Source organism: Rhinoraja longicauda, chromosome 21, assembly GCF_053455715.1.
Source record: "Rhinoraja longicauda isolate Sanriku21f chromosome 21, sRhiLon1.1, whole genome shotgun sequence".
Lineage (NCBI taxonomy): Eukaryota > Metazoa > Chordata > Chondrichthyes > Rajiformes > Arhynchobatidae > Rhinoraja > Rhinoraja longicauda.
In genome coordinates this window covers 20237707-20263313 of record NC_135973.1, presented here as the reverse complement: position 1 = coordinate 20263313, position 25607 = coordinate 20237707, and the positions used below count along the sequence as shown (strand labels likewise).

Sequence of the window (25607 nt, the reverse complement as noted above, 5' to 3'; positions counted from 1 at the left end):
GGACTGTTCCCTTGTTCTCAGTGTGTGCTTGGCCTGGCCTCTGCTTCCCCCACTGCCCCACACAGTGAGAGGACTAGACCATGATTGTTTCATCACAGCCAACAAGGGCAGGACTTCCAATAACTTTCGCAGCATCCTGTTTAGTTCAGAGATCATCATGGAAACAGGCTTTTCGGCCCAGTGAGTCTGCCATCGATCCCTTGTTCACACTAATTCTCTGTTATCCCACTTTCTCATTAGGTTTATGTTTATTATTGTAAAGTGTACCGAGCTACAGTGAAACCTATGTTTTACATGCTAATCAGAGAAGACAATTAAATACAATTAAGCCAAACATCAATACAATAGGTAGAGCAAAGGGGAAGATACAGAGTGCAGAATATAGTTCACACTGGGGGCAATTTACAGAGGCCATTTAACCTACAAACACGCATGTGAGAGGAAACCGGAGTTCCCGGAGAAAACACGCAGTCACAGGGAGAACGTGCAAACTCCACACAGACAGCACCTGAAGTCGGGATCGAACCTGGGCCTCTGGCAGTGTGCCACCACTGTGTTCAGTGCCTTCAGGCTGGAGCGATGGAACTGGGAGGGTTTCATAGAAACATAGAAAATAGGTGCAGGAGTAGGCCATTCGGCCCTTCGAGCCTGCACCGCCATTCAATATGATCATGGCTGATCATCCAGCTCAGTAACCTGTACCACAGACTCACCACTCTCTGTGTGAAGAAACGTTTTCTCATCTCGGTCCTAAAAGATTTCCCCCTTATCCTTAAGCTGTGACCCCTGGTTCTGGACTTCCCCAACATCGGGAACAATCTTCCCGCATCTAGCCTCTCCAACCCCTTAAGAATTTTATATGTTTCAATAAGATCCCCCCTCAATCTTCTAAATTCCAGCGAGTACAAGCCTAGTCTATCCAGTCTTTCTTCATATGAAAGTCCTGCCATCCCAGGGATCAATCTGGGACATCACCTATTCATTATGTTCTCCACAGATGCTGCCTGACCCGCTGAGTTACTCCAGTACTCTGTGTTTGCTGTACTGTTCTGTGTGGCAGGTCCTGAGGTTATGATGCATGGAGCCCTACATGGGATACCTACCATCAGTTGCTACCAACACACCCGTCAGCCAAACAACAAAAACATGGAGATGAGAAATAGGAATGCAACATAAACCTCACCACAATCAGACTCAACGTGTTGTTCTGCCCCCCTGCCCTGGCTGTGTTGTGGTGCAGGGTTGGCGGGCAGTTACCTGGCTCGGCCCTGTTGTTCCCGCCGGGCTCGCAGCCCTTCAGAGGAAGAGGCTTCACCTCCTCCACACTGGGCACCTTCCCAGCCTTGGCATCGTTCACCCGCAGCCCGGCCCGGGCTCAAGGCCGCGGCTCTCCCCAAGGCGGGCGGGCAGGCTGCAGCCGAGAGGCCCGGACTCGCACCGGGACAAGGGCCCGGAGACCCGCAACCCGGAGCCCCACAACACCCACAGCCAGGCCCGCCGACTGCTTTTGCTTCTGAGTTCCCAGCAGAGTGTGGGCACCTGTAGTTTAGCCGGTGCTGGGAGAGGGCTCGAGGCTCAGCGTGACCTGATTACACCTTCGTGCCACTGTGAACAACAAACCAGAAGCTGCCCGTGCCTAACCACGAGTGCGTTGCACGGTGCAGCCATGCTGCCGCACTCTGCCCAGGCCGCACGGGCACCTCCACACTCACCAGCAGTTGCCTAGCAGCCCCTGCGAGATGTCGGAGGGTCGCGGCGTCCTGAAGATGGACCACTTGACGTTGCGATCTTTGAAAGTGTTGCAGCTGATCTCATGGGGCCGCAGCCACTGCTTCACCCGCTGCTGCACGCTGTCTCCATCAGGGAAGCCCACCGACTGCGGGCCTGGCGGGAAGCTGTCGTCCACAAAATTCACATGGTTCTGAAAGAGAGCACAGGGTCGTCACTGATTGATTGGTTCAGCATGGACCCTTCGGCCCACTGAGTCCACGCTGACCGTTCACACTAGGTCCATGTTATCCCACTTTCTCAATCACTCCCTACACACCAGGGACAATTTTCAGTGGGCAATTAACTGACAAAACCGCACATGTTTGTGATGTGGGAGGAAACCAGAGTACCTGCAGGAAGCCTGCACGGTCACAGGGAGAATGTGCAAACTCCACATAGACAGCAACCGAGGTCAGGATTGAACCCATGTCTCCGGTGCTATGAGGCAGTGGCCCAACCTGCTACACCACTATGCCACACTAATAGGAAATAGATACAAATCAAAAACAATGTCAAGAGACAAGAGTGTTTAATTATCACCAGGATCAGATCAATGAAATTTTGATTTGCTGCAACTTTACAGGCAGATTAAATGTAACTCAACAATAAATATACAATAAATAAATGATGTTATGCAAGGTAACCAAACCGTGGAAGTCAAAGTGCACAGTTCCACCTCAGTGCAAGATCTGTAGAGGTTTGGTGCTGAGGTGGGGTAGTGATTGACCTTGTGCAGTGTTCAACAGCATGAAGGTTACTGGTAAGGAGCTGTACTTAAACCTGGAGTTCATGGCTCTCAGACTGCTGTACTTTCTTCCAGACCTTAGTTTAATTTAGTTTATTCTGTACCAAGGTAGAGCGAAAAGCTTTTTTTGTGGTGTGCTATCCTGTCAGTGGAAAGATTACACGATTACCATCACGCCGTTCACAGTGTACAGATACAGGATAAAGGGAATAACATTTAGTGCAAGATAAAGTCCAACTAAAGATAGCTGAGGGTCTCCAATGAGGTCGATGGGAGGTCAGGACCGCTCTCTCGTTGGTGAGAGCTAGACTATCTGCCTTGCTTTAGAACCTAGCTTTAGCAGTGAGTGGCCAGGGTGGTGTGGGTCTTTGATGACATTGGCTGACTTCTTGAGGCAGGGCTTCTTGCAGATCCCGTGACAGACTGGGCAATGTCCACCACTCCCTGCAGCCTCCTTCGTTCTTGGGCATTGGCCACATTCTCCCAACATCTCGACAGGAGGTTTAAGGGAGATGTGGAGGGCAGGATTTTGTTTACACACTGAGTGGTGGGTGGCTGGAGTGTGCTACTAGGGGCGGTGGTGACAGAAGATAAGATAGTGATATTTAAAAGGCTTTTATTCAGACATATGAGTAGGCGGGGATTAGAGGAATATGGACGTGCAGGCAGATGAGTTCACTTAATTTGGCATCATGTTCAGCACAGACATGGCGGGTGAAGAGACTGTTCCTGTGCTGTACTGTTCTATATTTTATATTTGTGTTCATTATTATTCAATCATTATTGCCTCAAAAAAGCACCAATAGCCCTATACCACCCTGCCACACTCTCACCCTGCTACCAGCATCAGGAAGAAGGTGTAGGAGCCTGCAAAACCCTGACTACGAGGTTCAAGAACAGCTTCTTCCTAGCAACCATCAGGCTCTTGAACATTGCACAACACTAACCTCATCAACTATGAACGTCTATGGACAGTGTTTTTCATTGCATTACAGACTTTGGTCAATTTTTGCATTAGCATTACGATTATTAATTTATCGAACTTTGAAAATTATTATACATTTTGTGTATTGCAGGCCTGTTAAGCTGTTGCAAGAAAGAATTTCAATGTTCTGTATACACATTTGGCCCTGCCCACCCCTACACTCAGTCTGAAGAAGGGTTCTGACCACTGCAACTGTTGCACACCTATTTCTCCCCCTTCATATTTCACCCCTCTTCTATCTTTATCTCACATTTTTCACTTCTGGCCTTTGTGCAAATATCTCCCAATCAAAACCCGTCTCACCTGTATTCACATTACTTGTGTGGCTTCATCCTACCCCCAGCTCTCTCCCCACTACAACAATCAGTTTGAAGAAGGGCCCGACCCAAGACATTGCCCCATTGCCTATCCATGTTCTTCAGAGATGCTGCTGAGTTACTCTAGCACTGTGCCTTTTTCTGTTTTAATTAAGCCCCAAATGATGTTTCTTCCAGGAATATGATGAAGCACAACTAGAGTTAAAGGCTCAGGCAGCAGAGGTCTGCAGGCCAGGCACCCATGTGCTGGGAGTGAAACTGATGACATAGCATCCATTAACTGCCAGGAATACACTAATGAGGTGCAGTCCTAAAACACAAGACCATTAATAACATTACAAGGAATGTGTTAATGAGGTATAGTTCTCCAAATACAACATTAATCAGCTCAAAGCACAAATGCACTAACAACAGAGGGTCATCAAACAAGGTGGATTTAGGGGAATAATATCGATTTAGAACAGCAGTCAGGAAAACCTCAGCAACTTTAACACTTGAGTAGAAGATACACTGAACATAGAACAGGCTGTTTGACCCACAATGTTTGTGCTAAGCATGATGCCAAGACCAACTCTTATCTGGCCTCTTGTCTTTGACTTCTCCACCCTGGGTAAAAGGTTCTGAAAGAAAGACCGTCTACTCTTTCTGTGACTCTCACAATGTTATAGGTGAGAGGGGCAAAGTTTAAAGGAGATGTGTGGGGCAAGTTTATTTTTACACAGAAGGTGTTGGGTTCCTGTCTTTCACTCCTCATTAAAAAGTATAACGACCACATCTCTTGGGGGGAGTTAAATTTGCACAGTCTCACAGAATATAAAAGGAATATTTGTATAAGTAGGGTTAGGGAGGTTTTCTCAGAGAAGGAAGAATGTTTAATGATATGCCAAAGACTTAGGTTTGTTAAACGGTAAATCATGATACAGACTGTACTGAAGAGGTCAGTGTTTTAGTATTTCCCCATGCACCCTTTTCATTTCTTCACAAGTAACGAGCAGAAGGAGCCACACCTCACTGCCAAGAACCATTACTGAAGGTTTTCCTTCCGACACAGCCAGAATGACTTGCCTTTCATCCTGATAATGAGAGCCGCGGACACACAAATTGAATCGCTGGGGGTCAGGGAGCAAAGCGGATCCCAATAAATCTGTCCACTTGAGGATGAGGCTGATCCAAACTGCATTACATACAGTTCCATGCTAGACAGCCAGCGGTCCTGACACCAACAGCATCGGCTTCCAGAACCAGACCCATCAGCAAGGGGCAGTGGGTGGATGACTACCCTGGGGACATGAGAAACTGCAGACGCTGGACTTTTGAGCAAAACATAAAGTGCCGGAGGAACTCAGCAGGTCAGGCAGCATCTGTGGAGGGGATGTTTCAGGTCAGGACCTTAAACATCGCCTGTCCATTCCTGTCAAGATGCTGCCAGACCCGCTGGGTTGCTCCAGCAATTTGTGTTGTGGACTATCATGCGCTTCTGCTTCTTACTGAATACAACTATTAACAGCTTTTGATTCCATTCCCAGGAATTGGTAATAAATGTTTTAAAACCATCACTCTGATAGCTACACACAAAAAGCTGGAGTAACTCTTAAGAAGGGTCTCGACCCGAAACGTCACCCATTCCTTCTCTCCAGAGATGCTGCCTGTCCCGCTAAGTTACTCCAGCTTTTTGTGTGTATCTTCGGTTTAAACCAGCATCTGCAGTTCCTTCTTACACTGGTAGCTAGCTTTGTGTGAGCTGTAATGGGCAATGCTGAGTGTGGCCAGCAGAGGGGGCTGCCTGCCACGTACAAGCTGTTCCCAGGTTACAAATGCCCAGAAATATGAACAAGCTCCCACAATATTATTAAATTCAAACTCCAGTGCACAAACACACATTCGTCCCCACAAATGTGAGAACTAGTTTCCTCTTCCCCCCCCCCCTTGTATATGTTCTTTCTATCAGTCTGACTTTGATGCATTCGTTGCAACCCTGTGGAGGTGTGTTCCATGATGTGGGTTGTGCCGTCTGTGTTGGTGAGGCCTGGTTGTGACTGGGAAGGCCAGCCCTGGAGAGGCACACTGGGGACAGCAGGGACTGGGGAAAGACCCTGCGGCTGCTCAGATGCAGAGGCATCCAGCAGTCTCTGGCTGCGGTGACTAAGTTCTGACTCTCCCACATCCCAAAAACGTGCAGGTTTGCAGGTTAAATTGTGGTTCTTGGTCCTCCAAAATATTCCAAATGGAATTTAAACTGGAGGTGGCGGAGTATGGAGTTAAGCAAGAAGGGCTTCTTGGAGAAGAGCTGCCTTAAATTTAGTTGCGTCTGGTTGAGTAACTATAGTAGGATGAAGACTATTCCATGCCGGGAGTGGATGAGAGAATGGGTTAACAAAGAAGTATGTGAACGGGTGATGGATGGTAAGCATTGACTCAATGGGTTGAAGGGCCTGTTTCCGTGCTGTATCTTTCAATCAATTCAATCAAAAACAGTTATATTGAGTGGGAACCACTTTCTGCTGACATTCGGTCATTACTGATGCTGCCAGGTCAGATCAATCACGTCTGAGCCAATAAAGAGCGGAGACAAGTGTAGAGTTACTGTTGCTGCTCTTGCCAGCTGCTGAAGGCAGCCTCAAAGCACAGGCACCATGGGTCACCCGCTGACCAGTGGCCGCCCCGCCAGGGCAACAGGGGACCGACCGGTGACAGGGCTTCTATGCCCAGCAATGGCCCGTGGCAGCCCTGCCGCCCACATCTGTTGGACGCTGTCAGTGAGCTGTGGTCTTTACTGGAAGGCCACACCTTTAGCCAGTTGTTCTCAGCAGCTAGACTCTCACAAAACAACATGCCCCCCAGTCTTGTCCTTCAGGAGCATACCATCCTTGCCCGGGCAGCTCTGTGTGTGTGTGCCAGTCCCTGAAACTACCCAGCAAGCTGCTGCTGCTGCAAAGGAGGAGGATTTCTAACCCAGGTCCCTGTTTCTGGGCAGAACTGTTCACCGGGAGGAGATGGGGATTCTGAGCCTTCCTGCCCCATATGTGTTTCTGAGAATCGGGAATAGGCCCTTCTGCCTACCGAGTCTGTACTGACCATCACTCACCCATTTACATGGATAGGTGCTGTCCTGGGTCGGGATCCTTCTTCAGACTCATGGTTGGGGGGGGGGGGGGGGGGGGGAAGGGGGAAGGAAAGGGGGAAGAAAGCTGAACACAGCGTACTACCTACTCCCCCTGCAATCGGTCTGAAGAAGGGTCCCGACCGAAAATATCACCCGTCCATATTCCCCAGAGATGCTGCCAGACCCACTGAGTTACTCCGGCACTTTGTGTCTGTTTTTGAACCCTAGTACCTGCAGTTCCTTCTAACCACCCATTTACACTTTATTCTCCCCATGCTCTCATCAACTCTCCTGGATTCTACCCCTCCACCTACACTTTACGGACAATTTACAGAGGCCAATTTGCCTGCCAACCTGCACGTCTTTAGGATGTGGGGGGAAACTGGAGCACCTGAGGTCATAGAAAGAAAGTGCAAACTCCACACAGACAGCAGCTGAGGTGCAGACTGAACCCAGGTCCCTGGTGCTGTGAGGCAGCAGCTCTACCCGCTGCGCCATTGTGCCGCTCTGTGGACCAACTGAAGCAAAGTTTCATCTCCATTAGGGAGAGAAAAGCCACTTGAAGCAACATGACTGCGGTAATAATCGGTTTGGTCAACGAACAGGTAACTGAAATTTTATTTCAGATGAAAACAATTGACTTTACTTGAATTTCATGCCATAACCATGACAAAGATGATTATAATGCAAGGATAAATAAAGGTCAGAATAATTTTGACAAAACCTCAGCTGTCATGAGTGCAGTTCTGAACATTTCCTTCACAGTCTAGGGAAGTCTCGGCAGAATATAAACCACCACGCTCAGACATCAGTAAAATGGCTCTGACATTCTGACGAACTGGCTTATCATTCCTTGCAGTGTTCTCCATAAATTGAAGGGTCTTTAGCTTGTTATTGCTGAATGTTCAATCACACTTTAGTCCCAGGTTGTGTTAAGCGAGTGTCTAAATATATGTTCAGCCGACCAGCACAGCTTTGAGGTGGGATGTGCAGGGCAAGTTTACCAGCACAGCTTTAAGGTGGGATGTGCAGGGCAAGTTTTGTTTCACACAGAATGGCGGAGGCCTGAAACGCGCTGCCAGGGGTGGTGGGGGTGGCAGACACGATACAGACGTTTAAGAGGCATATGCAGTGAATGGAAGTATATGGATCACATGCAGGTAAAGGAGATGAGTTTAAACATGGCATCATGTTCAGCAAAGACATTGTGGGCTGAAGGGCCTGTTCCTATGAACTACTCTGTAGGGAGGATTTGCAGACGCTGGTTTATATCAAAGATTGACACAAAGTGCCGGAGTAACTCAGCGGGTCAGGAGCATCTCTGCAGAAAAAGAATGGGCCATGTTTCGGATCAGAACATTTCTTTAGAGTGAAAGTAGAGGTTGGGGTGGGGTGGGAATAAACTGGAGGCGAGAAAAGGCCACAATATGTCAGGGCCGTACCAGTCTGTGTTCTATTACAGAGGGAGCAGGAGCTTCTTACGAGGCCCTTTGGGATCCGTTCTGTCGCCCAATGTGTCACGGCTGAAACTGCACCATCTTCATGACCTGTATAACTTTGAATGTCTCAAAATCACCTTTTTGAGACACATTGTGAGTTCACCTTTTGAGACATTAAGAGTTCAACTTTCGTTCTTCTAACCTCTAGCAGACCCAGACCCAGACTGCTTGGTGTCCTGTGGATACATGGAACTGCAGCAGCTGATTTACAAGAAAAGACATAAGGTGCTGGAGGAACTCCGCGGGTCAGGCAGCGGCTGGGGATTCCAGCCCCTCCACATATGCTGCCTGACCCACTGAGCTCTCCCATCACTTTGCGTTTTGCTCACTAATTTGCTCGATGTAAACTATGACATTCTGTTAGTTTAGCTAATTATCTTGCTGAAGAACAGAGAGGTCGAGACCTCTGGCCGTTCACCTCCCTCCCCTCGCTCGGCAATAGGCAGAGCTCTGCAGTGCAAAGGGATTGTTTCAGTGAGGGCTCTTTCAGTCTAACGATTCCCAATTAGCAAGAACAAACGTCTTGATGGCAATACCTCGGGCAACAATGTTGCCTTCTGCACTGCGGCTCCTGCCTGTTTCATTTCTCTCCGTGGCTGTCTCTGCTCTCAGCTACGCTCTGCTACAACTTCGCAGCTTTCTGTCACGATAGGAAATCCCAGAAACATCCTGTGTAAACACGGGCAAAGAGCAGCCGCCCTGTGATACAAGGTAAGGAACTGCAGATGCAGGTTGACAATTAAAGCTGTTCTGTGATGTCCGTTTTCCAACGTGGGTAAAGCAGTGACGTGCTCCCAGAGCACACTTCCTGACAGCCCCAAAACTGCAAGTGGGAGGGGCAGGAAGGAACCATGAGCCACATTATCAAGGGATATGCAGGGGTCTGGATTATGTGCAGGCATCATGTTCGGCACAGTCATTGTGGGCCAAAGGGCCTGTTCCTGTACTGTACTAAAGATAGACACAAAAAGCTGAAGTAACTCAGCGGGACAGGCAGCATCTCTGGAGAAAATGAATGGGTGATGTTTCGGATCGGCGTGAAGGAGTGGAGCTTTAATGGGATTGTGCTGCAGGAGGAGGTTGTGTCCTTTCTGGGATTGGGAGTCCAGACGAGAGAGTCTTGAATGTGAATTATGCCGAGTAAATGTTGGACTATGCAAGTTCATCAAATAACAACAGCTTTAATATAGCAAAACATCCCAACACCTTCTCGGGAGTGATGACCAAACAAAACTTGATGCTGGAACCTAAAGAAGGTAAGATGGTGGTGTTGGACTCCAGTCATCCCAGTTCACAGTAGGGTAGTGACCCAGACCCCACTGTCTTCAGCTGCTTCACAGATGACCTACTTTCCCCTGTAAGGTTAGAAGCCTTGATGTTTGCTGAAGATTGCACAATATTAAAGTCATTTGCAGCTGCTGAGGAAATGAAGCAGTCGATGGCTGCACACAGTAACACCTAGGCAACATTCAGGCGTGGGCGAGACCCTTCTTCAGACCCTTCTCCACCCGAAACGTCACCCATTCCTTCTCTGCAGAGATGCTGCCTGGCCCACTGCGTTACTCCAGCTTTTTGTGTCTATCTTCGGTTCTTTCCTACACATTCTGTACTGTACTATGTTCTACCAACCGTCTTAGACTCTCCCACTAGTGGAAACATCCTCTCCACATTCAGTCTATCCACGCCTTTTACTATTCGGTAGGTTTCAATGAGGTCCCTCCTCGTCCTTCTAAACTCCAGCGAGTACAGGCCCTGTACCGTCAAACGCCTCAGAATAAAAGGATGTACCTTTAGAAAGGAGATGAGAAGAAATTTCTTTAGTCAGATGGTGGTGAATCTGTGGTATTCATTGCGACAGACGGCTGTGGAGGCCAAGTCATTGGATATTTTTATGACAGATTGACAGATTCTTGATTAGTACGGGTATCATGAGTTATGTGGCGAAGGTAGGAGAATGGGATTGAGAGGGAAAGACAGATCAGCCATGATTGCATGACAGAATAGACTTGATGGGCTGAATGGCCTAATTCTGCTCCTAGGACTTATGAACAACAGTAAGTCATGGAGGAACTCAGCAGGGACCTAGCAGTGTCTATAGAGGGAATGGACAGGCAATGTTTCAGGTTGGGACACTTCTTTAGACTGAATGTAGTGGGGGGGGGGGAGTAAGCTGGAAAAGAGGGGTATGTGCGGGACAAAGCCTGGCACAAGTGATAGGTTGATACAGGCGAGAGGGAGCTGTGTGATTGGCAAATGGTGGAGTAAGTGGCAATGGCTAAAGATGAAAAGGAGGCAGGTGTCAGCAAAGGAGGGGAGAGTAGGAGTGAAATGTAAAGCTGGAGGGAGGGACGTGGGTGGAAGGAGGCAGGAGGAGGGGAAAAAATGGGGATAAAAGGGAAGTGGGAGATTCGGGATGGGAGATGAGTGTACGCAAGTGGAAAAAGGAGTAGGGTGACTGGGGCGCAAAACAGTGAAGTGATCCCATCAGGTTTTGAGAGTGTTATGCAGAGAGAGATTCAGCACCAGATGCAGAGTGCTGCATGCAGCCCTGTAGATTTTAATTGATCTTACATGAGCATGATCCAAGGTACAGCTTGTCACAAACATTGATCATTTATCAGTTTCCTGGTTAGGGCGCATGCTGATAACCTTTGTACATTTATCATGCAATGATAAATGCACCAAGTCCCTTCAAGAGAACGCCTCATTACAACAGATAGTTGTTAAGTCTGCAAAGAGGCATTCGCCTGCTCTGAAATGTATGAATTATATGCACAGTAGACTTTGAAAGCAGATAACCTTGGCCCAATTTGTTTGTGTTTATCCAAATGCCGGGGGGGAATAGTTCTGTAAAATTGAGCTGCGTTTATCAAGCTGTCCACCCGCTGGGCACTTTGCCACACGCTGCCCGCTCTGACTATCTTATGAACCTTCAGAACGGTGTTGCTGTGATCAGAATGAGCAATGTTATGTTTATTGCAAAGTATTGTCATCTCCACAGTAGCTGGAGGCCATTCAGCCTGATATGTTCAAACTGGTTACACACCGAGGCAACTCCCTTGTTCCACTGGCCGGCCTATTCTCCTCAGAACTGTAATTTCCCTCCACCGGGATCCAATTCCCTGCTGAAGTGCCACGATAGAAACTGCCTCCCGACGTTTCTGCAGGCAGTCTACTCCAGAATCAGTGGCTGCCACTATAACAACACGTAGAATAACATTTGGACAGATAAATGGATCGGAAAGGTTTAGAGGGATATGGGCCTAACATGGGCAAATGAGACTAGTAAGATGATCTCCAATTTACCTCATGGGAGAGCTTTGAATTATCTATAATCAGAAGGCACGCATGGAGTACGCCTTATTCACCACCCTATTGACCCATGTGGCTGCTTTCAAGGAGCCATGGACTTGAACTCGAGGTTAGTCTGTCCTTACCCCCCTACCATTCACTGCATATGTCCCACCCTTCACTTGACTCCCTAAATCCTGTAACTGCAGTCCCTCAGCCAGGAACTATTCTCAGAGATCTTTCCTGGACCTTCTCTAATGCTTGCTAAGGTGAGGAGACCACGATTGAGGACAATATTCCAGTTGGGGTTAGATCTCCCATTCTTCTCAACTCAGCAGAGTTCAAGTCTGCAGTTTCTGTCCTCAAACCCCCTCTCCCACGAACCAATCTGGGCAGCACTCTCTCCATCCCAAGTATTTTACTTCAGTTCAGTCCTGCCCTTGTGCACTCTGCAGGAAGGAGCCACTGAATTGTTAGTGAACTGCTTTAATAAGCTTGTTACGTAAATCAAATTAGCCCTGGATTATGCTGTCCCAAGGAGCGATGGGAGCAGTTCAGACTCGCGCTAAGCTGCTTTGATCCTCTGCATTGAGTTTGCAGATCCCAGCACACTCAGCTAGAGCGAAGCTAATGTTACCACATCATCTGTGAACACATTTCGGGAGTATACGCGAGCGTTAGGTCATTCAGAAGAATAAGTAGAAATAGGTGGGGGTTTACCGCGATGCAAACTGACAAAAACAGACAAACAGCGGGAGACACAAGGAAGGGCTGAGGCTGGCAACACAAAGTGCTGGAGGAACTCAGTAAGGCATCATCTGTAGAGGGAATGGACAGGCGACGTTTCAGGTCAGGACCCTTCTACTAAAATGCAGACAACGATGGGACCTGGTCTTTGCTGACATTATCTGATGGGGCAAGCCTGAGAACCACACGACACACAAATTAGGAGCGGAAGACTAGTCAGCCTCTTGGGCTCCACGTTTCAATACTCTGAGTGTGCTCTCGACTCCACATCACTACGGTAACCTCTTGCTTCTCAAAATGGGAAAAGGGGATCTAATTCTGCTTTAAAAAGATTCAGTCTGCTTCCACTATCGTGTCAGGAAGATTATTCCAGAGACTCGACTCAGAGACGTTTTCATTTTATCTCTTTTACATGGGTGAACTTTTATTTTTGAACAGTGATCATGGTGTGCAGTTACATGGTGTAACTGCACCTAACTGTTGCTAAGGCAAATTTATGATGTTACCTAAACACCTGGAGCACTATAATGGAGGCTAAAATTGCATCCACTACAAAATCTCCTCAAGGTATGTCTACTTTGAAGTACTACTCCTACTCCCGACGGGAGTATTTGAGACCCTCTCTCACTGTTCCCTCTCTGTGATTCCTACTACTCTCCTGCTCCATCTTCTGAGTTTGAAGAAGGGTCCCGATCTGAAGCGCGGTCTGTCATTCCCTCTACAGATACTGCCTGACCTGTTGAGTTACTCCAGCACTTTGCATTAGGTAGCACTGGTTAGAACATAGAACAGTACAGCACTGGAACAGAACCTTTGGCCCACCATGCCTATACTGAACATGATGCCAAGGCAGACTCTTATCAGCCTGCACATGATCATTATCCCTTCTTTCCATATCAAGTGCCGATTCACAAGTCTCTTAAATATCACTGTTGTATCAACCTCTACCACCACTCCTGGCATTGTGTTCCAGGCACCACCACCACCCTCTAAAGCAGGCATCATTCTGCTAAACCTCCTCTGCACCATCTCCAAAGCTTCCACATTCTTCCTGTAACGGGATGTCCAGAACTGCACACAATATTCCAAATGAGGCCTAACCCAAGTCTATAAGGTTGCATCATGACTGTTGTGAGCACAGTGGCTGGATTTGACATTGTCATTTTTAAATTGGCTTTTTAGTTCATCTTTGACTCATCGAGCAGTGTTAAAGTGGCTCAGTGGTACCACTCTTGCCTCGGAATCACCTTGTGGGTTGCAACCTGCCACTGGTTTCCCACCCGGGCAGTGCTGAGGAAGTGCTGTGTTCTCACAGGAGACCGTTCTAGGCCGAGACATTGGAGACTCCATGACACTTCCTCCCTCCAAAGCTGCAAAACCAGCCATCCTGTCCTCAGACAGACTGGCCACACAAAGCAGGAGCATTTGAACAACATGACTGAAGGGCTTGGAGCTATTTCTCAGATGCGGAATCTCTTTGTTCCAATACCACTGCTTCTTCATTATCAGATTAGATTTCCCCATTATTTGTTTTCAAGTTAGAGCAGGGAACCATAATTCCAGACCAATACAAAACAGTGGAGTACTAAAACAAAAGTGAAAGTTGAAGCATTGAAAGGCGAGGCATGTGTTTGATAGAAGCTCTTCCCCCACTCCCATCTTTACCTTGGCATGAACATTGAAGTCTCCAATTTTAAGTAATATCCCACCATTCCTCCCCCTCTCTTTCCTGATCCACCTCCCCATTTCTCCCACCTCCTCCCGCCCCACACCCCATCCCCCTCACCTACATACCTCCCTCTGGCTTTACCCCACTCCGTCCACTGATCTGACATCCCTTTGCCTCCTTTTCACCTCCAGCTTTTGTCACTTACTCTACCTATCTGCCAATTAAACCCCCCCGTCGCCTGTATCCACCTATCACTCGCCAGCCTTAATCCCACCCCCACCCCTTTTCCAGCATTCTCCCCTCCTACTCCACAGTCTGAGGAAGGGTCCTGATCCAAAATGTTGTCTGTCCATTCCCTCCACAGATGCTGCCTGACCCGCTGAGTTCTGCCAGCACTTTGTGCTTTGCTCAAGATTCCAGCATCTCCAGTTTCTTATGTCTCCATTTTACCTTGGTCGTGCTTATTTACATAAAACTCCAACAACATTCATTTAAAAACACTGAATCCATATTCCTAATTTTCCCTCATCAGTGATCCCTTACACAGCTTTGCCTTTAGGTACTCCTACTCTCACATTTAAAGCACCCCTCACCTCTCTTTGGTCCGAGCAGGTGGGGGCCTTCAATCATCTTGCCCAATTGTCTGCTGTTCCTCCCTTCAACTTCTTTCCTCCCATTTTCCTCTTATATAAACCATGTTTTCAGACAAGTGCTGGTTCACATCAACTCTCCCACCACTGTACTGGATTATTATAATCATTTTAATCCTCTTCCACGGTGTGATCTTCCACATGAAAGACACTCACTAAGTTCAGGGTCAAAAGAAACTCACCTTTTGACTCCCTGAGACGTTTAATGTAGAATATTAATGTAGGAGGTCTTTAGAATCCAATCCACCCGTGATGTGAATCAATCTTCCCAATAACATCTTCAATGATTGCCTTATTATAGATTTTTGTCACTGAGCTTTTTAGAATATTATTGATTCACAGCAATTGATTGCAACAAAGCAGACATTGATTCAATAACAGAATTCATGAATTGAATCATGATTTAACTTACAGTTTAATACATTTCCTGAACAGCTTTTGGAAGGGGAATATTTAAAAATGTTTTGTGATGAACAATTTGATTGTTTGCTGGAGCTGCCCAAAACTGGCTCTATGCAGACTCTAATCAATCTCTACCTCAACCAAAAAAACCCTCCTGTATGCATTAGCAACTTTTCCCGGTGGATGCAAGGATGGAATTCAGGCTCCAAAATCAGTGTGGCTGGGAGCAGTGCTCTCAACACATGTTCAGTTTAGAGACACAGCATGGAAACATGCCCATTGGCCCATGCAGACACACACTCCCCATTCACACAAGTTCTATGTAATCCACCTTTCTCATCTCGTCCCTACATATTTAACCAATTAACCTCCAAACCCGCACGTCTTTACAATGTGGGAAGAAACCGGAGCGTTGGGAAGAAAGGCAGGTGGTCACAGGACGAGTGTGCAAGCTCCACAGACAGCGCCCGAAGTCAGGATCGAACCCGGGGCTCTGGCGCTGTGAGGCAGCGGCTCTACCAGCCACGCCACTATGCCGCACATTAAGTATTGGAGTGTGGTGGTTTCACTAGCAATCCAGAGTCAGTAAATTCAAATCCCACTGTGGCGAGTGGCGAAACCAGATTAAATTAATCTATAGATTTGCCTCCAGAACGATCCTGCCTGTAAATTATGCTAGACCGTCATAAAAGTTGTCACCATAATCAAAAATACAGCAATAAATACAAAATCTGAACAACAAACAGGCCAGGAGATCTGGAGCAGATGTGGAATGGTGCTGACACACCTCCACATGCTGGAGGGAGCCACCAGCTGGAGAACGGTCTCCAAAGCCCACCACTGCTGGGGAGGGGATACCGAGCTGAATCCACTGTCGTCAGAAACAACCGAGGATTGATTGAACTGCTTCAGGAACTGCCCTTACATCACCACAAGTAAGTCATGAGTGCCGACCCACTGGTCCAACACAAACGCAAGCTACTTCAGATACTTTTGTAGCATACCAATACATTTCAATGTAGAGTGGGCATGTATGTGTTCATGCATGCGTTTGTGAGGCAATTGGTGAGATTTAAAGGAAGTGCAAGAGCAAAGAGCTCGATTTTTTTTACTGCCTTCATTGGCTATATTTAAGAGGGAGTTGGATGTGGCCCTTGTGGCTAAAGGGATCAGGGGGTATGGAGAGAAGGCAGGTACGGGATACTGAGTTGGATGGTCAGCCATGATCATATTGAATGGCGGTGCAGGCTCGAAGGGCCGAATGGCCTACTCCTGCACCTATTTTCGATGTTTCTATGTTTCTAATCTTTGATATTACCTGGGGAAAAGATTCTGATTGTCTACCCTCAAAATTGTATTTAATTCTAAAGTGTTTTGTATTTGAAGTTGAAGGCTTAAGTGCATTCAATCAAATGCTGTGTTCTGTAGATGCACATCTGAAACCTGATCAGTGGTATCAGTGTTTCCGCAAAGAGATTCTGTGATTGCAATTGAAATGCTGCCATTGTTACAATTTGGCAGTAATTCGGCAGTGGGAAGTGGCTTGATGTTTATCGACTGATGCACATCTTTCCCTTCAGTGTTTTGCGACGGTCAGACACAGAACTTCAAAATTAATACAGCTGGCTGAACAAAAAATATAAGTCAGCACATTCCAAGGTACGTGGGCATCCACATAGTAAGCACTAATATTGATATATCCGCCATCATTATCGCACACTGCCTCCTTCAGTGATTAATTAACGTCTCATCTCTTGTGCTGAGAACTGGCTGCTTGGGATGAGCTGCTTGTTCAGAGGTGAGGAATAGTTTGGATTACACACTGTGACAAATTGCCTTTTCAGCTAATTTGACAGGGTATTATATCAATTCTAAGAGAGCTTTTGCAGAGTATGATACAGCCTGATCCATTTGCAACAAACCTGCCAGAATTCTGATGCATAAGTTAACAAATACAAATTATCCAAGCTTGATAAACTACAGGCACGGATGCTGAAATCAAATCACTGTCACCTTCTTTTGGAGAGAAGACCAACTCTTCCTCAAAGAGATTTCTCTCCTCGGCGCTTCCAGGCAATTTGCCACCACAGGTGACATCAAATTAGCCGTGGAACAAGGCAACTGGGAGATCTGGCAGCATGATCAGTCGGTGGGTGGAGAGGTGGATGCAGTGTGTCCTGGCAGTGTGACAGGGTGCTGGACAAGATCGCTCCGATTGTTAATAACCCACGAGAGCTCCCCAGAGAGAGGCACTCCCAGTGCTGGTTGGAGGGACATTTGCCCATAGGTCATCCTGATTATTCTTTTGGGAGAGTTAGCCTGGCCCCACACTTATATCAACACAATTTAGATTTCTAACTCATTATGGCATAATCACAGCAGCCGCCTGTTTCCCTCCTACAGTGTTGGACTGCAGCTTTTGCTGCTGGGCACATTTGTCCATTAACCAATTCCAAAGACGCGCAGGTTTGTAGGTTAGTTGGCTTCGGTATATTGTCCTTAGTGTGTAGGGTAGAACTAGTGTATGGGTGGTCATTGGTCGGTGCAGACTCAATGGGCCAAGGGGCCTGTTCCTACGCTGTGTCTCTAAAACCAAAAACTAAACTAAAACAAGCCGTTGGATTATATGAGCAAGCCAATAAACCATTTACACACAAGCAACTGCACATGCTGGTTTGCAAAAAAAAAGACACAACGTAACTCAGCGGGGGAAGGGAAGAAAAAGGTGGGTGGTTGTTTAAACTAACAGTGGAGAATTCAATATTAATACCCAGTTGTCAGCTATCCAGGCAGAAGCCATTTATACCCTGGGCAGTCTCTCTTCTACCTCTCCCATCGAGAAATACAAAGCTTGAAAGTGTGCACCACCAGATTCAGGAACAGCTTGATTCCCACTGTTATCAAACTATTGAACATCCTCCCATAAGTTAGGGTGTAGTCCCGATCTCCCAACCTACCTCATTGTACCCTTGCAATTTTTTAATCTGCACTTTCTCTGTAACTGTAACACTATAACGCTGTGACTCTGTACTTAGCAATCTGGTATTCTTCTCTCTGCACTCCCTGTTGTACTTGTGTACCGTTTCATTGTACTCGTGTATAGAATGATTTGACTGGATAGCATGCAAACAGGATTTCCATCATATTTACCCGTAACGGCAATGAACCAATGCCAATAACCAAGAAAGCAAATTCAAATGAATAAAAAGGACTGAAAGTGGAACAATCCGATGTGGCCTGCGTTGCGCCGAATAAATATTATTAGATGAAGACATTTAAACTTATGGAGAGGTTTGTTATTTTTAATAATTTGGATAGGTGATGTTTCGGGTCGGGACTCTTCTTCAGACCCATTGTGGTTGGGGGCGGGAGAAAGCCGAGGTGGGGACAGGCTGTTTAAAAATCATGTCAGTAAATCTGATGACGTTTTACTTTGAAATGGTGGCATATGCCTCTCTTTTGACTTTACTTTAGACTTTAGAGATATAGCGTGAAAACAGACCCTTCGGCCCACTGAGTCTGTGCCATCCCGCGATCACCCTATACACTAGCACTATCCTACACACTAGGGACAATTTACAGAAGCCAATCAACCTACAAACCAGCACATCATTGGAATGTGGGAGGAAACCAGAGCAGCTGGAAGAAATCCACAGGGAGAACGTACAAACTCCAGGGGTAAGGGAACTGCCTGGGTTCGAGGTGCCAGGTCCCGGCAAAGGATAGCACGGACACAACAAAAGGGCTCTCACTACCCTTCGGCAATCCCAGAATCAAGCAGAGGACATAGTTGTGAGCAAGTTGCAGCTCATGTTGTAATTTCCTGCGGAGGTAGCAAAAGAGATTTTTGGGACTACATTTGAATTTTAATTGGAAGAGATGCAAACATGATTTTTTTTTTTTAAATGTTCCCTCGTGTGCTCCTTTAAAACCAGCAAGATGACATTTATTCATAAGGACCCTGGGCAATTACCTTAACTCAGGGTGTTTCTGTAGCAATTAACATTTAGAATTTAAAAATCCAGTAAATTCTTGGACACAAAATGGGAAAGTAGCTGAACATGATGGGGACACACTCAGCAGGAACCTGCATTGTCAGGGAAGGGATGTGGGAGATGGTATCACTTGGTTGTCCATCAAGGAACGCCGGGCACCGTACATGACCGTGATCTGCCCAACTCAGTTATTCACTGTTTAAATCTGAACATACAGCAGTACGCACAGCAAAAGGCCCTTTGGCTCACAGTTTATGGCAAACATGATGTCAAGTTTAACAAATCTCCTCTTCCTGCATGTAATCCATATCCCTCCATTCCCTGCACATCCTTGTGCCCATCTAAAGCCTAGATGCCATTATTGTATCTGCCTCCACCACCACCTCTGCCAGTGCATTCAGTGTAAAAAAAAACTTGCCCCACACATCTTCTTTAAACTTTGCCCCTCTCACAAAGCTATGCCTTTAGTCGTTCACATTTCGACCTTGGAAAAAAAAGGTTCTAATTGTCTACCCTATCCATGTGTGTAAACTGTCCATGCCTCTCATGATTTAAAAACTTTTATTATGTCTCTCCTCAGCCTCCAATGTTCCAGAGAAAACATTCCAAGTTGTGAGACGCAAGGAACTGCAGATACTGGTTTACAAAAAAGACAAGCTGTGAACTTGGATTCTGTGAAAACATTACACAGTATTTACAAAGTGCAGATACAAATTATTTTGCCCATCCGCCCTTGCTGGTATTTATGCTTAGCACAAGCCTCTCCCTACCTTCATCTGTGCCTGTTAATAATACCCCTTACGCTTTAGAACATATCATATCATATCATATCATATATATACAGCCGGAAACAGGCCTTTTCGGCCCACCAAGTCCGTGCCGCCCAGCGATCCCCGCACATTAACACTATCCTACACCCACTAGGGACAATTTTTACATTTACCCAGCCAATTAACCTACATACCTGTACGTCTTTGGAGTGTGGGAGGAAACCGAAGATCTCGGAGAAAACCCACGCAGGTCACGGGGAGAACGTACAAACTCCTTACAGTGCAGCACCCGTAGTCAGGATCGAACCCGAGTCTCCGGCGCTGCATTCGCTGTAAAGCAGCAACTCTACCGCTGCGCTACCGTGCTAGAGTAACTCAGCGGGTCAGACAGCATCTATGGAGAACATGGAATGGTGACGTTCTGGGTCTCGATCTGCTGAGTTACTCCAGCACTTTGTGTCCTTTTGTGAAATAAAGAACCAGCATCTGCAGTTCTTTGTTTCGACCCCCTATTGTTTTCTCCCTTGTGTACATAGTCACATTTTGCTTAAATATCAGAAGCAGAGCAAAAAGCAAACTGTGGATGAACTCAGCGGGTTAAGCAGCATCTGTGGACACACGTTTTGGGTCGAGACCCTTCATGCTTGCTCCATGTCCCAGCATTTGTGGTGTGTGCGTCACCACATCAGCAGCAGAGTCTGAGTTAAGTCACTGTAATACTGGGGACTTGTGGAGGCTACAGGAACTGCAACGTAACAGCTCTCCTTGGGAGGATACATTCAGGAGGGTGATTTATTCATTGGATCTTCCAACATTAGCTTTTCAAACATTATCAACAGCACACAATCACTTGATAATATTATTTCACAGCTAAACCCTTTCATCCCTATGTCAATCATTACAAAGCTGAATCTAGTGAGCAGCTCGGAATTGCTTGATCTTCGTTGCAAGACGCCCTCTGAAGTTCTCGGGTACATTAGTACTGTATAAGTTATGGCTTTAGTATTCTTGAAATGTTTGTAGATTGGGCATAGGTTTAAGATGAGAGGGGAAAGATTTAATAGGAACCTGAGGGGCACATTTTTCAGACAGAGGCTGGTAGATAGAGTCATAGAGCACGAAAACAGGTCTTTTGGCACAACTTGTCCATGCCAACCAAGATGCCCCTTCCACGCCAGACCCACCTGCCCACATTTGGTCCATATCCTTATAAACCTTTCCTATCCATGTACTTATCAAAATGTCTTAAATGATGTGAAAGTGCCTGCCTCAACTGCCTCCTCTGGCAGCTTTTCCACACACCCGCCACCCTCTATGTGAAAAAATTGTCCCTCAGGTTCCTATTAGATCTTTCCCCTCTCACCTTAAACTTATGTCTTCTGGTTCTTGATTTTTGTACTCTGGGTAAAAGATACTGGGCATTCACCTTACCTTTTCCCCTAATGATCTTACACACATTGGCACAAATGATATAGGTAGGAAGAGGAAGGAGGTTCTGTAACACGAGTTTACGGAATTGGGTATAAGACTGAAAAGCAGGACCTGCAGGGTAATGATCTCAGGATTGCTTCCAGTACCCCGTGCTAGTGAAGATAAGAACAGGAAGATAGGGGAAATGAATGTATGGTTGACGAGTTGGTGCAGGGGCAGGGATTTAGATTTCTGGATCATTGAGATCTCATCTGGGGCAGAGGTGACCTATACAAAAGGGATGGGTTGCACCTTAACTGGAGGGGGACCAATATCCTAGCGGGCAGGTTTGCTAATGCTACACAGTAGAGTTTAAACTAGATTGGCAGGGGAGGTGGGATCTCGTACAGGACAGAGGCACGCGAGAGGCTAGAAGTTGGTATGGAGAGTGGTGTGGGAAAGGTTAGTGGACAGAACAGGCAGGTGAAAGGCAGAGAGCGAGGTTGTTTAGACTGCACATATTATAATGCAAGAGGCCTGACGGCTAAGGCAGATGAGCTTAGGGCATGGATAGGTACGAGCGACTGGGACGTTGTAGCCATGACTGAAACGTGGTTAAGGGAGGGGCAGGACTGGCAGCTCAATGTTCTGGGGTACAGGAGCTTCAGGAGAGACAGGGGTGAGGGAAAAAGAGGAGAGGGAGTTACATTGTTGGTTAAAGAGGATGTCACGGCAGTGATCAGACGTGACATTACTGACGGTTTGTCTAGTGAGGCTATATGGGTGGAGCTGAGGAACAAGAAAGGGATGGTCACCTTGTTGGGGGTGTACTACAGATCCCCGAATATTCAATGGTAATTAGAAGAACAAATATGCCAGGAGATTGCAGACAGCTGCAGGTCAAATAAGGTTGTGGTCATAGGGGATATTAACTTTCCCAATAAAGATTGGGAAAATCATAGTGTGAAGAGTTTAAATGGGGTGCAATTCCTCAAAAGTGTTCAGGAGAGTTTTCTTAAGCAGTATGTAGAGGCCCCCACACACGAGAGGGCAATGCTGGATCTAGTATTGGGAAATTGGGAAGGGTAAGTTAATGAAGTGTTTGTGGGGGAGCCTTTTGGGATCAGTGACCACAGTTCGCTAAGGTTTAAGATAATTATGGATAGGGACGGAGAGTGTCCACGTGTTAAAATGCTCAACTGGGGTAAGGCCAACTTTGAGGGTATGAGAGAAGGTCTCGCTCGTTGACTGGACCAGGTTATTTGAGGGGAAAGGAGCATCGGCCAAGTGGGATGTTTTTAAAAGTGTGCTGACGAAAACTCAGGATATGTACGTCCCCGTTAGAGTGAAGGGCAAAGCAGGCAAATGTAAGGAAGCTTGGCTGATGGGGGAAACTGAAGCATTGGTCAAAAACAAGAAGGATGCATGGGACAGGTATAGGCAGCTGAGATCAAATGCATCTCTGGAGGAGTTTCAGGAACTAAGGAATAAACTGAAAAAGGTCAGAAGGGCAAAAAGGGGCCAGGAGATAGCTCTGGCGGGTAGCATGAAGGACAATCCCAAAAGATTTTATAAATACATAAGAGGGAAAAAGGATAACTAGAGAGAGAGTGGGACCTTACAGGAATCAAAGCGGTCACCTCTGTGTAGAGCCACAGGAGATGGGCAAGGTCCTCAATTTCTCCTCTGTATTTACTGAGGGGAAAGACAGTAGGATGGAAGAACTTGGGGAAGTCAATGGAACTGTCTTGAGAGCAGTCAGTGTTACTGTCGAAGCAGTACTGAAGGTACAGTCGTGTATGAGGGTAGACAAATCTCCAGGACCTGACCAGATATATCCAAGGACATTGCAAAACCTGGAGAGGAAATTGCGGGAGCCCTGGTTGAAATTTACGAGTCATCCTTAAATACAGGAGAGGTGCCGGAAGACTGGGGGGTGGCAAATGTTGAGACTCTTTTTAAGAAGGGCTGCAGGGAAAATGCTGGGAACTATAGGTCAGTGAGCTTAACATCTGTAGTTGGAAAGTTACTAGAGAGTATTCTGAGGGATAGGATATACAGGCATTTGGATGGGCAAGGTCTGATTAGGGACAGTCAGCATGGTTTTGTACGTGGGAGGTCATGTCTCACAAATCTGATTGTTTTTCTTCAAGACGTGACCAAAAAGTTCAATGAGGGCAGAGCTGTAGATGTTGTGTACATGGATTTCGGTACGGCATTCAACAAGGTACCGCACGGTAGGCTGTTCTGGAAGGTTAGAACACATGGGATCCAAGGAGAGATAGCTGAATGGATAGCAAATTGGTTCCATAGAAAGAAGTGATGGTGGAAGGTTGCTTCTCAGACTGGAGGCCTGTGACTAGTGGTCGAACAAGGGCAGGACCTACACAGTAAATGGTAGGCCTCTGGGTAGTGTTGCCGAGCAGAGGGATCTAGGAGTACAGGTGCATGGTTCCTTGAAGGTCGAGTCGCAGGTAGATAACGAGGTCAAAAAGGCTTTTGGCATTTTGACCTTCATCAGTCAGAGTATTGAGTACAGAAATTGGGAGGTCATGTTGTAGTTATACAAGACATTGGTGAGACCGCATTTAGAATATTGTGTTCAGTTTTGGGCACCATGTTACAGAAAGATATTGTCAAGCTTGAAAGGGTTCACGAAAGATTTACGAGGATGTTGCCAGGACTAGAGGATGTGAGCTTTAGGGCGAGGTTGAGTAGGCTGGGTCTCTATTCCATGGAGCGCAGGAGGATGAGGGGTGATCTTATAGAGGTATACAAAATCATGTAGAGTTTCTTGCCCAGAGTAGGGGAATCGAGGACCAGAGGACGTAGGTTCAAGGTGAAGGGGAAAAGATTTAATAGGAATCTGAAGGGTAACTTTTTCACACAAAGGGTGGTGGGTGAATGGAACAAGCTGTCAGAGGAGGAAGTTGAGGCTGGGACTATCCCATCGTTTAAGAGACAGTTAGACAGGTACATGGACAGGACAGGTTTGGAGGGATATGGACCAAGCACAGTCAAGTGGGACTAGTGTACCTGGGACATTGTTGGCCGGTGTGGGCAAGTTGGGCAAAAGGGCTGGTTTCCACACTGTATCACTCTATGACCTCTAAAAGATCACCCCTCAGCCTCCTGCGCTCCAAGGATATATGGAACGAATAGTGGAGGCAAGTACCATGCAGCATTTAAAAGACACTTGGACAGGTACGTGGATAAGAAAGTTTCAGAGAGATATGTGACAAATGCAGACAACTAAGACCAGTGTTTGGATTGTGCCAAAGGCCCAGTTTCCCTTCTACATGACGAAAACTGTCTATAACTCTATTATGTAGATGTCAGTGACTAACAATGTAATAAACTTCAGATAGTCCCTGCTTTCCCTCTCTATCCCCTCCCCTTCCCAGTTCTCCCACCAGTCTTCCTGTCTCCTACTACATCCTATCTTTGCCCCACCCCATCCCCTGACATCAGTCTGAAGAAGGGTCTCGACCCAAAATGTCACCCATTCCTTCTCTCCAGAGATGCTGCCTGACCCGTTGAGTTACTCCAGCATTTTGTGTCCTGTACCAATAAAATATTGACCAGTAGTGATGTCAGGTATACATGATAAAAACAGGGCTAACGTAAGTCACTCATGCTTTCTCCATTTAGAATCTAAGCTGCTGGCAATAGTTTTCTTTGATCTCCAAACACAAGACACTTCCTCATCGAGCTTGATAAGGTCTCTATTTACTGAATGAACCCTGCACCAGAATCAAAGATAAAATGCAGCACAGACAAGACATTGCCTTGACCATGGGAGATGTGATCTAGCTGTGCTTAAACCGATTAAAGGAGTTGATAAGTAAGATAAACAAACAACCATGTCCTCCAGTGAACAAGCCCAGAACAAGGAGGGGCAACTTGGAATATCATTCAGAAATGACACCAGCATATACCTTTACACAGAAAGTCCATGTTGGCATAGACACGGTGGGCCGAAGGGCCTGCATCTCCAAAACTAAAAAAAACTAAAAAGGGAAGTAGAAATCAGAAATAGTTCAAAAGAAATGTACATGTTCAATTGGAAATATCACAATTCTGAAGGATAGATTTATTTTACCAGTCAATGTTATAAAGGCTTATGGAAATAGGGGAGATCAGCCATGTAATCGATTGTCTGCTGCTATTTATATATTCTCCTGTGTTCTCGTGAATTACAGGAACATGTTCAGTTCACCACGAGTGTGTGCCACACCGTGTAAATCTGCACAG

At 46.5% G+C, this 25607-nt stretch overlaps 1 protein-coding gene across 1 annotated transcript in view; it reads right to left on the bottom strand.

Annotated features, from left to right (window-relative positions):
- The window catches only part of capn15 (calpain 15), a 144216-nt gene that overhangs the window by 13021 nt on the left and 105588 nt on the right, over positions 1–25607 (bottom strand). Inside the window, 1 exon segment of the mRNA XM_078418020.1 lies at positions 1713–1921. Coding sequence (XP_078274146.1) covers positions 1713–1921 — 209 coding nt within the window.